This window comes from Meriones unguiculatus, chromosome X (genome assembly GCF_030254825.1).
Source record: "Meriones unguiculatus strain TT.TT164.6M chromosome X, Bangor_MerUng_6.1, whole genome shotgun sequence".
Taxonomy (NCBI): Eukaryota; Metazoa; Chordata; class Mammalia; order Rodentia; family Muridae; genus Meriones; species Meriones unguiculatus.
The window spans coordinates 23,768,880-23,785,258 of NC_083369.1; the positions used below are offsets into that span (position 1 = coordinate 23,768,880).

Genomic DNA, 16,379 nt, shown 5'->3' on the forward strand with positions numbered 1-16,379 from the left:
ATCTATAATCCCAGTGTTAGGCCAGGACCAGGTGGATCCCTGGAACTCCTTTGCCAGCCTACCTGAATCAATGAGCTCCAGGTTTAATTAAATACTTGTTCCCAAAGGTGGAGAATGCTTGAGGAAGATACCCCCACTGACTTTTGGCCTCAATAATGCACACACACTTAAACACACAGTATCTGTTCAATGAAAATTATTGCTTTATATTTCTGCCAGACTTTATTTGCTAATACTATATTTGTGCGTATATTTAAAAAGGAAACTGATAGAAACTTTTTAAATGATATTTTTGTCAGACTTGATACCATAGTTATACTAGGTTCCTGAAATAAATTTCTAAACATCCCTTTTCTCTAGAAATTACCTTTTCTCTAGAATTACCTTATTTTGAAGGCTGGAATGAACATATTGGGAAAACACTTGGGTCCAACACTTTAGGGAGAGGAAGAGAGACTATATTTTTGGAAGTTTTCAAAAAATATCTCATATGCATGAATTATAAAGAATTTCAAACTGGCTATGTGTTGTGTTCCACCCCTGTAATCCTAGCATTCAGAAACCTGAGGCAGGAGGATTGTGAGTTTTAAGTCGGCCTGTACTATATAAGAACTTTGAGGCCAGTCTGATCCTGTTTAAAAGAAGGAGGAGGGGGGGAGGAAGGAAGAGAGAGAGAGAGAGAGAGAGAGAGAGAGAGAGAGAGAGGGAGAGAGAGGGAGAGAGAACGATCAGTCAGTCCTTCAGTGAAACTTGATCCATATCTTATCACACCCAATGACTCTCCCCAGAGGCAGCTATTAATCAGTCTGAGTAATTCATGAATACTGAAGCATATATATATATATATATATATATATATATATATGTTCATATACATATATATATAACATACTTTTTCACCCAGATGGTATCATACAATACAAATTGTGTATCTTGCCTTTTATATAGTTAATTTTTTTTCTTACAAAACCTACTATATTTCTAAGTCAATTTTTTTTGAGACTATCTCATTATGTTGGATAAACTAGCCCCTTGTCTTTCAAGTGTTAGTGCACAGGGTCTCTTGTATCTCAAGCTGTCCTCAAAGTCTCTATGGAGTTGAAGATAGTCTTGAACTCCTACCTCTATGTCCTGTGTGTTGGGATTACAAGTATATGCCTCTGTCCCTGGCTTCTGGGACTTCTAACTATTATTTTCTAAGAAAATATTTCCTCAGTGTTTTTCAGTTAATTTTATAGTTACATATAATTTTGTCTTGAAATATAGAATTAAAATATTTCTCCATTCTTGTTAGACAAAGTATTAATCTCAGTTCTAGCACTTGCAAAGTTTCTAAAAAACTTTTTCATATCCTACAAATCCTGCTGCATGGCAGATCCCTGTGTTCAGACAGAAAGTAATGACTGGATGCATACTAAAGAATGCTGAGTAATGGGAATGTACCTTAATAGGTAGAGCACTTGTCTAGCATGTATGAGGCCCTGCCCTACATCTAATCCGTAGCAGTGCAGGACAGAATAGTGGCCCAAGCCTATTTGCACTCTGGAGATGGAGAAAGAAGGGTCAGAAGTTTGAGGTCATCCTCATTTACATAAGGAGTTTGAAGCCAGACTAAATAAGAGACCCTGTCTCAAAACAATTAAAAATAAAACCGAGATAGAATGCCAGCTTAATTTACTACTTTGAGGAGATAACATTTTGATGAAAAACAGAAAGTTTTTATTTTAAGAGTTCTTATGCCACCCTCTTTGTTCACAAGCTTTCTTTTGTCAACTCAAAAGGTCACACCCAACCAGTATCATTTGGTTAACTGAGAAAAAGAACACTGAGAGTCTTAAATAATCCTTAGGTATTCTGAAAACCTACTGGTTTGCTTTATGGCCTTTCCCTCTTAACTCAGCATGAATGGATCTTGAGAGAGGAGAGAGAGGTAAAGAAGCCAAAAGTTAAGGTTAGAGACGAAAACCGGGTGCTAGCACTGAGAGAGGGGATAATTAATTTTGGAGGCTTGCAAGGAAATAGAAGTTATCAATGGAAGTAGGAAGGAACCTGAATGATTGGATAAGTGTGGAAGACAGGATAGAGGTGTAGCAGGAGGAAGCATTATGATGGGAGGCCAAGGCTAACTTTGAGGTCGTTGCTGTTGTTATAATTGGTTTTTGTGATGGGTCTCTTTATGTACCCCAGAATGAGCCTGATTTCCTGCCTCTACCTCTTGGTGATGTGATAACCAGCTGGCTTGGGCTGTCAAGTCTTGCATGATATTCTCTTGCAATTAAAATAAGCAGTGGTGGCATCACTTTTTATTTCTGATTTTGTTGAACTGGATACTGACTTTTAGTTACTTTGACTAAGGGTTTGTCAATCCTGTTGATTTTTTTTCAAAGAACCAGCTCTTGATTTTGTTGATTCTTTGTATTATTGTTTTTGTTTCTAATTTGTTGAATTCAGCTAGGAGACAGAGGCAGGCAAATCTCTGTGAGTTCAAGGCCAGCCTGGTCTACAGAGCAAGTTCCAGGACAGCCAGGACAGCACAGAGAAATCTTTCATCAAAAGACTAATAAGTAAATAAAAATAAAATAAGAATTCATATCAATTAGCCTAAAAGATTTGTGAAGACAAGGTCTGGCCAGGTAGCTGTGACTGTCCTGAAATTTTCTATATAGACTAGACCTAGACTAGCCTCAACGTAACAACAATCTTCCTCCCTCTGGAAACTTACTTGGTTTGAAGGAGAATTACTATACTACTATTTAAGTAAAATAAATAACAGCTATCCCCCAAAGCTTATTCTTAGTCTCACTTTCCATATTCCATGTATCTCCTTCATTTATTACTTGAGTTCCTTCTTGAATTACCTATCCAAATATATAAAGTACTGCTACTGCACTTTACTCATTTTCTGACACTCTTGGTTAAATACCTAAAACGGGCATTTCCTTCCCCCGCTCCCCCCCCCCCCGACTCAGAGGATAGATACGTAGTGAGAATATTGATGGTATCAGCAATTGCTGCCTTGTTTGACCTCATTTAAGCTTGGGGCAGGAGATGAGCCAGAGCAAGCACAAGTCAGAAACATCTTGAACTTGCCGGGGGGGGGGGGGGGGGGTTAAGGTAGGAGGTGAAAGTTGGTCTGGGCAGGGCTGTTTTATTTATTTTATTTTTATTTTTTTGGCTTTTTTTTTTCCTTTTTGGTTACAGTAGCTAACCTTCACCAACCCCATTCACCCACCATTGGAGCCACTATGGACGAAGGACATTTTCCGTACTTGTTTCCAAGTAGCTTAGCAACATCAAAGTGGTGGTGGGATTGGAAAGTTAGGCCAGTGAAGCTCTCCCACACCATAGGAGATGAAGAACATAATTTTGCAGGATTTGTGGAGAAACAGTACAGAGGTTTAAGGACTTGAGGGGATGGAAGCTGGCTAAGAAACTCCGAGCACTAGTAGGGCTGGGGTGGCAGTAGCGAGATCAGAGTGTCACGGGTATTAAGTTCTTCAATCTGAAGTCAAAAGCGTTTTTCTTTTCCCCTAGAAAAGAGTCCTGTGGCGGGTACACGGGGACTGGCATTTCAGAGTCACTGCCTGTAAACTGGCCCTGTCAAGCGCTGCTAGTCTCAGCTGCTTGGTCCTAGCTCGGCGCATCTTGGCTCAATAAAGTTCCTCTAGAATCCAGTGGGCGCCACTTTGCTTGGCAGTGGCGCCATTAGTGGGATAGCCTACAGGCTGCTAGGTATGGCTGAGTTCGGCTGGGTTTGATTGGGCGCCTTCGGGCTCAGCAGCGCTTGGCTGGACGCCTCTGCATTCGACTGAATTCGGCTCGGCTCGGCTGCATTCGGCTAGGATCGGCTACGTTCGGTTACGTTCGGCTGTGAGCGTAACTTTGGCTGGAGCCTTTTGGGCTCTGGTTTGACTGAACTCTGGGCACTTCGGGCGTGAAAGACAGAGCGCCATCTAGCGGTACCTGCCCCAAAACGTGAGCAAAGAGGAGCTGGGCCTTGAGCTCAGAGGCTACCGGGCCGCAAGGGTCAGCCGCGCGCGGCTGCAGCCAGCCTCAGGTGCCTGCAGTGACGCCTTCTCCACGCGACAGCGTGCTGACCAGCCCTGGTCTCCACGTCTCAGGTTTCGCAAAGACGCATGGGAGCGACCCGGACGAAGGCGTGTCAAGATGGCGGAAGCGGAGGAGTCTCCGGGAAAACACGAAACAACGTCATTTAAACCTTTGGTGAGCTAGAGTACTGTAATAGAAGGGACAGAGGATTAGGCAGAGCTCCCCGCATGGAAGTCGGGAACGGGTGGAGTCTTGAGAGAGCTGGAGCTTCTTGGCCCTGCAGACCCTTGTTTCTACAACCAGTTGTCGTTAACACAGCACCTGTTCTCTCAGTTAACAGCCTTTCCGCTCATTCCGCGGTCCTTGTACGCCTTTTTGTGAATCTCCCCTGTCCTTCCCCAGTCCAGGGATTGCTTGACCCCTACATTTTGTTAAAGCTCTCAGTGGTTTCTGAAGTTTTTTTTTTGTTGTTTTTTGTTTTTCTATCACTGTCATTTTATCGAGACAGGTCACGAGCCATTGCCAAGTACTAAGGAAGTAATGAGAAAATGTCCCATAGGATGTTGTTGTTTTACTGATTGCAACTTGAATCTTTACTTGTTTAGTGACATTAGTAGGCTAGTTATTATTTCCAGGTCGTTGTCATCCTTTTTAAGACATAGGAAAGGAAGAGCCACAGCGCATCCTATTTAAGAACACAGTTGAATTTAGATTGGTTTGAGTCCATTCATACTGAAGCTTGTGTGAGTTTGAGCAAATCATTTCAGCGAAGGGTGTTTATCGCTTAAACTAAAATGAAGATATCTGCCTTTAAGACTTTTCAGGAAGGTAATATGGCATGACTTATATAGATGCCTAATACAGTCACGAATAGAGGAATATAAGGAAGTTAGTGGTATGCTTCCTCCCAAACAGTATTTACTTATATAGTGTTTGCGCAGTAAATTGTTCCATTTCTTTTGTTTTGCGTTGGCAGCTTAACAGTAGAACTGAAATTCGAGGAAAGTGAACTTGATTCTAGTCCCAACTCTGCTGCTTACTAGGTCTATTCATCTCTTTACTTTGCAAAATACTGAGCATCTACTGTGTTCCAGGAAGCTTTTTAGGCACCAGAAATTAAATTGTGTATTAGTGTATTGAGTCTAGGGATGTAGATCAATGGTAAAGTGATTGCTTTGCAAATGCAAAACCCTATAGATCTAATCCCCAGCACTGAAGGGACAAGGTAATTTGGGTCATCTTATGGATCAGTTGGACTTTGAATAAAATCACTCTGAACCCCAGTTTACTCATTTGGAAGACGATGAAACTCATCAATACATTAATTAATGCAAACATTATGTTTACTGTGACATAGTTACAGGTAACCAAGCTGTTTTTTAGTTTTTGTTTCCTACAGACTGTTCCCATTTCTGTGAAGCCTGTGATGGATGGATGTGTACATACGTGTGTGTGTGTGTGTGTGTGTGTGTGTGTGTGTGTGGCTCAGAACTCAAGCTTGAAAGAAACTAAATATTTGAAGGCACGTGGCATTTACTTTCAGTATTTTTTTCATTATATTCTACCACTTTTAATTAAAAGGAGAACTTGAGAATTAACTGTGTTACTTAATGTCTATTGAGTTAACATTTATTTTTAACTACTATGCAAAACCCTAAAGAAATATCCTGTCCCAATTCTAGAAAATGGTGATGTTTTTGAGACATTTTGCAGTTATAAGCTTAATTTTCCCCCCACCTTTTCTCAGTTTGCAGGCCTTTCGGATATATCAATTTCACAAGACATCCCAATAGAGGGAGAGATTACTATTCCTGTGAGAGCTCGTGCTCAAGAACTTAACAGCTCTACATTAAATGAATCTGTTCATCAAACCATCGTAAGTTAGACTAGTTGAGAGACCACTTTAGTGTTATGGGAGTAAATAGCTACTAATACTTTGAAATGTTTTTGTTTTGGTCTTTGATTTTTAATATATTTTTATATTGAAATTTAAGATTCTCCCTTTGAGTGCGTTATTAGTCTTTTTGGCAAATGGAGGGGACTTCATGGTAACTTTGATTATTATAGCACATCAAGTTATTTTTGTCTTTCAGATGCGTGATATAAAAGCTGTGGGGAAGAAATTTATGCATGTTTTATATCCAAGGAAAAGCAATGCTTTGTTAAGAGATTGTAAGTATATGAGGTTTTTGATGATTTGCCTCATATCTTTGATGCTTTATCGTTTATAAAGCAAAGACAAAAGCAGTAAGGCCATTGCTGTTTTATAGGAATAAACAATTATATAAATGACATTTTTAGTAGAAATTTACAACAGAATTTCAGAAGTTGAAAGACTTGGCTCATTTCATCAATAAATATGAACTTAACAAATAAAACAAATACAGCTAAAATTGATAATGCGATTTGTCTGTAATTGGAATTTTGAGGTGATTATTACCTAAGTCCTTTGATGAGCTTCAGATTCTCTCCAGGCCCTGAAGTCACAGGCAGAATTTTTTTATTTGAATATTATGTCCATGTGGGGACAAATTGTCCATAGCTCTTAATGTTCTGGAATGAGGATTAGAAAGTGAAGAAAGAGTAACTTATGAATCATGAAGGGAAGCAATCTTAAAGGGTATGTGAAGACATGTACGGGGACAGAAGGGCTGGGAAGGCTTAGGTAAAACTTGCTGCTAGAATTCTGAGTGAAAGGTAAATATTAGGGTAAATATAGGAAATATGGTTTATTTCTTAGCAGCCTGTCTTTTCTTTCCTTGTAGGGGATTTGTGGGGCCCATTAATACTCTGCGTAACACTTGCATTGTAAGTATTTATATTTCCTTCCTCATTTGAGCTAGACTATTTTTTAATGAAGTTCTAGAATTAAGGAAAAATTTGACTAGGACCCCTATCTATCTAATCTACCTAATCTATCTATCTATCTGTCTGTCTGTCTGTCTATCTATCCATCTATCCATCCATTCATTTATTTCTTTTAAAAAAAGACAAGAGTTGTACTATGTAGCCCACACTATTCTAGAACTTTGCATGTAGCCCAGGCTAGCCTCAAACTTTTTCTTCTCCTGCCTCTGCCTTCTCAGTGCTAGGGTTACAAGTATGCACCAACCACAATATAACTTTTGAATTTTAAATTTACTGTATACTCATTTAGATCATAATGTAGTATCACTTCCTTGTGTTTTAATAATCATATCAAGGGAACTTGTCCTGTGCTTTGAAAGTATATATGTTAAGAGCTCTTGGGAAAAAAATATTCATTAGTTTTAAAATATCAACCTTAGAGCTTATGTAGTTTCACTAACACTTATTTTCAGAGAAAACTGTAGGCCTAAAATGACATTGAATGACAAGTCAAGTGATAGAACTAGGATCAGTGTCTCCCAGATTAGTTAGTATTCTTTTCACCATAACATGCTCAAATGATAGGGGTTCCATACAACAAAGAGTGCCAGCACACTTTTTGCACCTGATGGTCAGGATTTGGAGTGGAATACACATAGCCATAGAATACGAAATCCTCCACATAACCAGAAAACACTTAATACAGGACTTCTCTATCCTATGTAATGAAAGGTTATGGACTTGTTTTTTATAATTAGTTTTCAGGGAAAAGATATCAAGTCTAAGTATTCTAAGTTCAGAATTCAAAACATTTTACATCGATTCAATTTTTAGACACAGACTATTTAAGTGACAGTTCAGTATTTATTCAGTTTCAAAGCAAAGTTCTTTAGTAATGATAATGCAAGAATTACAAATTCATAGCTGAGCATGGTGCCTATAATCCTGACACTCTAGAATCTAAGGCAAGAAGATGACAAATTAGAGGCTCAGCCTAGGCCATAAAACCAGACCTTGTTTAAAAAACAAACAGGTAAACAGTTACTTATTCAGGTTTGGTAATAGCTAGGAATGTAACATAAATATAGAATACAGATCAGATAACTTATATTATTGCTGTGCCAGCTACACCTGGCGGTGTGTTGGAATGGAGGTCAGGTGTGAAAAAAAAATTTCACTTTTCACAAAAATACAGAGTCCTCTTTGCTTTGCTTGGGAGTGTAACCCAGGATCTCATACATGCTAGTGAGATACTCTACCACTGAGCTAATCCTCACCAGAAAAGTACATTCTTTTCTTTTTAACTCAAGAGCCTCCTGGTTCAATCTTCCAGTGTTGGAATTATGATACACACCACCAAACCATTCTTCAGAAATATGTAGTCTTAGGTGAGGCATCCCAACTTAAAAACACTGTCAAACTAAATTTACAGCCATTTTGCACATTTTATGAACAACAACTTAATCTCATGTTTGTGTGCCACGTTTGGCCCTTAAGTTAACTTCTGTTTGGACAGAGAGGATTTTAGTAAGCCATTTAAACATTCCAGAAAGGTCAGAATGCAGCACTCCTTATAATCCTCAGGCATTTGGATGTTTAACTAAGAAAATCTTGCCAGATACTGTTAATGTTTTTCCTTAGTACACAAAGCATGCATTACAGTACAGATGAAGTATGGTGTGTATGTTCCAGTGAGGTATACATACCAAAGCAATCTGGTGAGAATGCATGCCTTTGTTACATTATATAAAAGGTTATGTAATTTACATGCTGTTGTCTTAGAATGTTACAGAAAAGTTCTGTGGATGGAGAAAAAGATGGAGGACCACAGTTTGCAGAAGTATTTGTTGTCGTCTGGTTTGGAGCAGTCACTATCACACTCAATTCAAAACTTCTTGGTGGAAACATGCAAGTATCATATGTACCTGTTTTCCCTTTGCTAGGTAACATCATAGATTTTAGGGAAACAGTGCTATTTTGATTTTTTTTTTTAGAGAAAAATTGACCAAAAAAGTTTCCTTACTACCACTAGAATAGAGAGCCAACTCAACTGAAATAAATTTTGGAGTTCACTGCTAAGTATTAGATTTCCTTTCTAAACTTTGAAGTTATTGACAAAATTATTATGAGAAGATACATATGTTTGTGGGGAACCTGTGGCAAAACATGTTTTCAAACTGATCCCTAACTAGAATAGATTAAGAACTACGTTAGAAGATCAATGGGGTATCTCTAGGAATTAGAGTATATCAATCATCTGATATAAAAATGTTGACTCTTTTTAATTTTTATTTTTATATTAATTACAGTTTGTTCATTTTGTATCCCAACTGTAGCCCCTCCTTCATTCCCTCCCAATCCCACCATCCCTCTCTTACCTCCTCCCATGCCCCTCTCCAAGTCCACTGAGAGGGGAGGTTCTCCTCCCCTTCCATCTGACCCTAGCTTATCAGGTCTCATCAGGACTGGCTTCATTGTCCTCCTCTGTGGCCTGGCAAGGCTGCTCCCCGACTCAGGGGGTGGTGGTCAAAGAGCCCACCACTGAATTCATGTCAGAGTCAGTCCATGTTCCCCTTACTAGGGTACCCACTTGGACACTGAACTGCCATGGGCTACCACTGAGCAGGTGTTCTAGGTTGTATCCATGAATGATCCTTGGTTGGAGTATCAGTCTCCAAAAAGATCCCTGTGTCCAGACAATTTGGTTCTGTTGCTCTCCTTGTGAAGCTCCTGCCCTCTCCAGGTCTTACCATCTCCCCCCGCCCCCTTTTTTTTTCCCCTGCACTCAGCCCACAGTTTGGTTATGAGTATCAGCATCTGCTTTGATAGAAACTTGACTCTGAAGGTGCCTAAGAGGGGACCAGGAAGAACATAGAGAAATTGGAGGTATATGATACAGGAGAGTATTCTTATGAAGTTACTTTACCGTTAGGGTAAAGGTATAGATATTCTTGCAGGAAGGAGGCAATCGTCCATAGAACCTATAAGACATCTTAACTATGTCTTGATACTACTCGATGATACTTATGATCTGTGGATGTGTGTTGTTTGTAGTTCCTTCTTTCAGAGCCTCTGCGTGCTGGGATACTGTATACTTCCTTTGATTGTTGCTATCCTGATATGCCGCCTGCTGCTTTTGGCAGGGCAGGGACCAATAAATTTCATGATTCGGTTTTGTGTGGTGCTGGTGATGTTCACCTGGTCTGTGATTGGTGAGTATGTACTTAAATCTGTAGTATCAGAACATTTTTTTAGAAGCCTGGGTTAAAGATGAAGAGCTGTTTTTAAACAATGAAATTCTGTTGTCAAATGTAAGTAATATCCATGGACCCCTCTGTTCTAAATAAGTATTGAAGGTGATAGTGTCCATGTTTTGTAAGCTAGCTATCTGAACTTAGAAGATGTAGAAAGTCACCTGGTATGGTGTTGTGCACTTATAATCCCAGTTACTTTGGAGGTTGAGGCAAGAAGATTGGAAGTTCAAGGCTAACCTGGACAGTTTAGCAATATGCTGTCTCAGAAGGAAAATTTTAAAACAAGGCTGTGAATATAGTAGTCCTTATATAATAGAGTGCTTGCCTAGTATCAATGCACCCTGGGCTCAAGCCTCTACACCACAGAACAAAACAAAATAAACAAAAAGATGCATATAATCACATTTTTTGAGACAGACTCTCTCTGTGTTTCTCAGGCTGGCCTTGAAGTCATAATCCTCCGAACCTTTGCCTCTCAGATTGTTGGGATTGCAGGCAGGCCTGCACCACTCTGTCTAGCCTATATTCTTGATGAGTAAGGAGATGAGTAGGCCTTTCTTGGATGGATAGAATGATAGCACTTTTAAGAGAGCTGATAGCTTGCAGGCCTATAGTCCCATTACTTGAGAAGCAGGAGCAGGAGGATTATGAGTTCAAAGTCAATTTTAGCTTCATAGTATGTTCAGAGCCAGCCTAGGTTATATAAGACCTTGTTTGAAAAAGAATGGCAACAGCAACAATAGCAAAATACTCCCCCCACCATTAACTTACAAAAAATGAAAGAAAAACTTATGAAGCATTAGTATTTGAAAGAATCTGTCTTGGGCTATTAAGATGACAAGTCTGTGAACTGTGTTCATGAATGTTATGGATGGAACCTATGGCCTTATCCATGCAAAGCAAGTGTTCTACCACACACCTGATCCACACGCTCCTGCCCTATAACTGTACTTGTATTATTCTCTGCGGTACCGCAAGTGATACTGAACTTTTAATGTACTTCTTTGATCCAGATTATGCCAATCACATTGGAGCTTAGTAAATATTAGTTGTGATAATATGATTATATTAAATATTCCTTTTTGTTTTCTTTAGCATCTACTGTCTTCCTTGCTGATAGCCAGCCTCCAAACCGCAAAGCTCTGGCTGTGTATCCGGTCTTTTTATTCTACTTTGTGATCAGTTGGATGATACTCACATTCACTCCATAAATCCGAATACACACATTGAAAACCAGTGAACTGAAAGCTCACCTAAAAGATAACGGTTTACCAACAACAACTTCCCCACTCTCTTGTTCAATTTTTGAGATATTAAAAGGGAGCCACATAGCACTGTTGTAATTTATATAAGGAACTGATATTTGCAAGACTGACCTTTTCCACTTAATGTTATTACTTTCAACTACTTGTGCATACCACACATAGTAACATGCCTCCTTAAGGTAGGGTGAAGTCACTTGTTCGTTTGTATGACAACCAGTGACTTGAGCAAGTAGATCCAGTCTACCAATTAAAAAGAGTTGGTGAACATCTTCAGCTTGGAGAATATTTGTTCAGGTGCAGCTCTTAAACACATTGCCTTATGACTATTAGAATATGCCTCGTTTCATAAATAGTGTGTATCCACTTTTTTTTTCTTTTCTCCCCAAAACTTGAGAAAGCAATGGCAGAGGTTAGGAACAAGGTTTACAGATGTGGGAAGAAAAAAAACATGCATTAACTGATTTTCAGATTTTGATCAGAAGTACTGCTAGAGTTGGGTTTTTTGTGTATTTTTAAGCAAATGACATCTAAAGAATCAGCTTTTTTTTTTTTATATATATTTTTGTATAGTTACCTTCTGTCATGCGTAACAGTACCCTGGCTAGCATTCTAGTTTTTAATCTTTCTCCCACATCCTGAATATAAAATGCTAATAGTTAAACATGCAACTTTCCTTTGAAGTTCTCAATGGTCCAATGTTTGAGCTTTTCTAAGTAGCAGAAGATCTCAGAAATCTAAGTTCATGGTTTGTAATGCATTTTGTTATGTGGGCACCTTTTAAGGTATAATATATTACACAACATAGCTAAAAGGACCTATTAATTATTTTGTATGGTCCATCCTCAGACTGGAAAGGAAAGCTACATCAGAAGTATGTATTTAACCAAGTGGACACAGAGAATCTAGTTTTCTGAAGGCTGGGTAACAGGAGAACACTTACATACATGACAAAAGGTGAATTGAGTTTACAGCTACTGCCTTTCCATAGTGGGCTCAGCAGCTTTTTTTTTTCTTTTTTCATTATATATGGAGGGGATTTTTTTGGAGGGGCACTGGAAAATAGCAATTTATTTTGTGTGGTTTAGACTTTATTTGTAAAGTTAATTAGCTTCCCTCTAGATATGTACATTTTTCACATGTGCACCTACCTGTGCTTTCATATATTTATGCACACAAGTATGAAGGCTTTTCAGGGAACAGAACATCTGAGACAGGCTGACTCAGCTAAACAGGACTCCTGTAAGGTAGTAAGAACTGATGCCTTCTATATGTTTCACATTGAAGGAGACAGATTGGGAGTCAGAGAACATTCATTGTAAATATGCAGTTAGTTATAGGAATTTATTATTCCATGTTTTTTCTTTATCATAGAATTTAAATATTTATTGTTTTTTTTAATTTAAAGACTACCTTCATATAAATATATGATTCTAAAAACGTATTTTTTCCCTTTCTCAGAATAACCAAATTAGCAACACTAGGCCAAATGTGTTTATGGGATGAGTTACAAATCATTACTGAGTTTATCCTCTCTGCCCCAGCCTTATCTAATGGTTTGGGGTGTATATTTAAATTCATTGTAGTTTATCCCTTAAATCATAAACCCTGTGCGGATAAATACGGTGTTTTACTCTTGAGTTAGTAAAGAAAATTTGAAACCTTTAAGTTTTGAAATTTGTCATAAATTATCATCTCTTCATTATCTGAACCATTTCAATATCTTTTCTAAGTTATTTTGTAATCTGCCCAAGTAATTATAATAATGAAGTACCCATACTTCTCAAGGGAAACTTAGTCTTTACTGGATTTTACTCAGGTGAAACATTTACTTGGAAATTCCTAAGGTCACAAACCCTAAGGGTTTTGAGGGGTTAGAGAGATTGGATATAAGGCACATTGATCCTGTGTGTTAATCTGCTGCTCTTGAGTGATTTGATGAATGGTTTTATATGGTTTTAAATGGTAGGGCATTTGCCAGGCATGCACAGTACTCTCTCTATGTTCAATTCTTAACATTGCCAAAAAAAGTAGATAAACTGTAGGCTTAATTACTTTTATTTCTGGAATTGAATGATCAAAGGGTATAAATAGTTTTAACATATGCAAAAAGTCTTTTTGCTTTCTGTGACTCTGAAAGTTGTAATATAGCTTTTCCTGGTTTGCTGCAAAGGCACATGGTTGATTCTAGAAATGAAGACTGGAAAGTCAGAAGCATCCAGCAGAGGAACTCCTGTTCTAAGATGTGGAAGTTTCATGCTTCTGGTGAATTTCAAGCTTTTGAGTATCCCTGCAGAATGTGCATGGGTATCATAGCCAGCTTGGATGATCACCTGCTGCTTCTACATCTGAGACCATGACACTGTTGTTATATGTCTTAGCAATAGGAAGGATAAGTCTTGATTTAATTGGTGTTCAAATTATAAAAACTCTTATCAATAACAACATTTGAATGTTCTCTGTGTTTCTTGAAGTTCATCATCAGTAAGATTTTGTGTGTGTGTGTGTGTGTGTGTGTGTGTTTTGTTTTTTGGCCTAAAAGTTACATAAATTGAATTTGATCTTTCCATTATGGGATCTTTTGTTGGGCAAAGTTATATCGCATGAGACTGATAAGCATTTCACTGTTGACTGTCTTTTATAAATAATCTCCAAAATGTTATTATAAGGCTAATAAGCTTGTACTTGGAGATAGAATCTGTTGACTTTCTGCATTTGAGCTGCCTGCTTATTTCTGGAGATGAAAATGAAAAATTTTCAGTTGGTATTTTGGGTACCATCAAGTCATACTGGTTGAAATTCTAGTATGGTTTGAGCACTGAAGTGATCCTTAACTAGACTCTCTGTTTCTGAGATGATTGGATGGCATTAAATATATGAATGTTGATGGATCTATGTATGTAAATTATAGATCCTTCTCCAGATTCTGTGTGCTTTTGTTATAAATATAGTACTAGCAGGGAGAATAATTTTATGATTATTAATTGCTAACAGTTATTGGGCATTTACTGTATACCAATATACCATTCTAATTTTAAAAGAAATTTTGTAATAGCTTTATTAAAGTACACTTTACCTTGAAAATCCATGCTTTCAAAGTGTGCATACAATTCAGAGGTTCTGACTATGTTCACAGAATTATACAGCTATCACTGCTATCTAATTTGAGAATATCTGTCTTTATCACTCTGCAGAAACCAGTCACTCCAGCTCTCCAGTCCCCTTCAGTCCCTGGCAACTACTGGTCTGCTTTCTATCTGTTCATCTGGCCAGAAACCCTTCCTTCCTTCCTTCCTTCCTTCCTTCCTTCCTTCCTTCCTTCCTTCCTTCCTTCCTTCCTTCCTTCCTCCCTCCCTCCCTCCCTTCCTTTCCTTCCTTCTTTCCTTCCTTCCTCCCTCCCTTCCATTCTTTTTTTGTATTTGTGAATAATTTTTTTAATTTTAATTTTTCACAATTTATTCATTATATCACTCAATTGAAGTCCCCTCCCTGAACTCCTTCCAGTCCCACCCTCCCTCCCTCTTCCCCCCTTATCTGCTTCTCCTAATTCACTGAAAGGGGGAGTTCTTCTCCTCTGCCATCTGACCCTACCTTATCAGGTCTCATCAGGACTGCCTGGATCCTCTTCCTCTGTGGCCTGGCAAGACTGCATTGCCAGGGGAAAGTGATCAAAGAGCAGCAACTGAGTTCATGACAGAGGCAGCCCCTGCTCCCTTTACTCGGGAACATGATGTGGAGACTGAGCTGCCAATCCGCTACATCTGAGCAGGCAGGCACTATTCTTAATGCTTTCTCTATTTCCTCCACTCTTCAAACATAAAGTGCTATAATTCTAATTTTACAGTATAAAACCAAGGCACAGAAATTTAAGTACTTGCCCGAAATCATGCAGGAAGTGAATTGATGGTAAGAACACATTAGATGAAATGCAATTTTCATTGTACTGTTAAGCACATGAAATGAACATGTTCTTTCCTAGGGTGTGTCTCCTCTTACTGGCCTTTGCACCCTAGAACTGACTCCAGGTAGATATGTCTCATTCTTTTTTTCAGAGTAACCCAGGGACCCAGGCATCTGAGCACACAAAGCAGCCAGACTTAGAAGGACATCCATTTCCTGCCCTTGAACCAACCCTTTTTTTCCTTTTCCTCTTCTTACTCACATATAGTTTTTTTTTTTTTTTGAAGTTTGAAGATTTAAGCTACTACTTTAAAATTTCCCATTCTACGTATACATCGTCTGTTTTCTCAAAGTTTGAAGATTCGACTACTTTTAATTTCCTAACAGGATGGCTAATGCCTCAAAATGTAGCATCTCTTCAGGTGTTTATAGTCTAGGGGTGTATCTGGCCACATCAGGTGTTGGCTATATTTCTAAGACTTAAGATTAAAGTTATTTGAGGACTGAATGCCTTTCTATTTGGATAGATATGGTGAGGTTAAAGATTTTGCCTTAATGAAGCTTGTTGATTTCTGGTCTTCTTTGTATGCTACTCTACTTCTGATCTTTCCTATGAACAATAAACCTGTGCAAAGAAACCTGTAAAATGGTTTGTGAATGTTATGTGCCAATAAAAACATTAGAAAAGGGAAGTTTGTGGCTGCCTTTGTACTGAAGGCACAGAAATATTTGCACTGTATTGATGGCAGGTGATACACATATTCTAAAGAAACAGTATCAAATGTATAGAATTGTATGGAACATGTTTAAAAGGAAAATTACATTTATTGAGCAAATATGGTGTGCCAGGTTCTATGTTAATCCCTAATCCATTGTATCTCCTATTCACAACAACCTTTTTGTAATCAAATGTAATGCCAAGCCCATAAGTACTAGGATATCAAAGAGTGAAGAAAGGTTTGTTGCAGCAAAGTCATTGAAAACTAATGGACTATAAAGGTAGGGCTTTCTGTGTTAGGAAATAGAATGCCTTGAGTCGGTTATCTTGCTGAAAGTAGCTTCAAAA

General features: G+C 38.4%; 1 protein-coding gene across 1 annotated transcript; it reads left to right on the plus strand.

The window, feature by feature from the left end:
• Window positions 1-3,916: 3,916 nt before the first annotated feature.
• Yipf6 (Yip1 domain family member 6) lies at window positions 3,917-15,960 on the plus strand. The gene is made up of 7 exons (XM_021628818.2): window positions 3,917-4,224; window positions 5,798-5,926; window positions 6,144-6,222; window positions 6,816-6,858; window positions 8,680-8,805; window positions 9,952-10,109; window positions 11,247-15,960. Exons 1-7 carry the CDS (start codon window positions 4,168-4,170, stop codon window positions 11,360-11,362), a joined length of 708 nt encoding a protein of 235 aa, XP_021484493.1. The 5' UTR covers window positions 3,917-4,167; the 3' UTR covers window positions 11,363-15,960.
• Window positions 15,961-16,379: the final 419 nt, after the last annotated feature.

Bases quoted from the DNA above. Each gene is read 5' to 3' on its own strand.
- Yipf6 (XM_021628818.2), top strand. From the start codon at position 4,168: ATGGCGGAAGCGGAGGAGTCTCCGGGAAAACACGAAACAACGTCATTT. The intron at 6,859-8,679 runs GTAAGTATTTAT...CTGTTGTCTTAG, and splicing joins CTCTGCGTAACACTTGCATT to AATGTTACAGAAAAGTTCTG. The intron at 10,110-11,246 runs GTGAGTATGTAC...TGTTTTCTTTAG, and splicing joins GTTCACCTGGTCTGTGATTG to CATCTACTGTCTTCCTTGCT.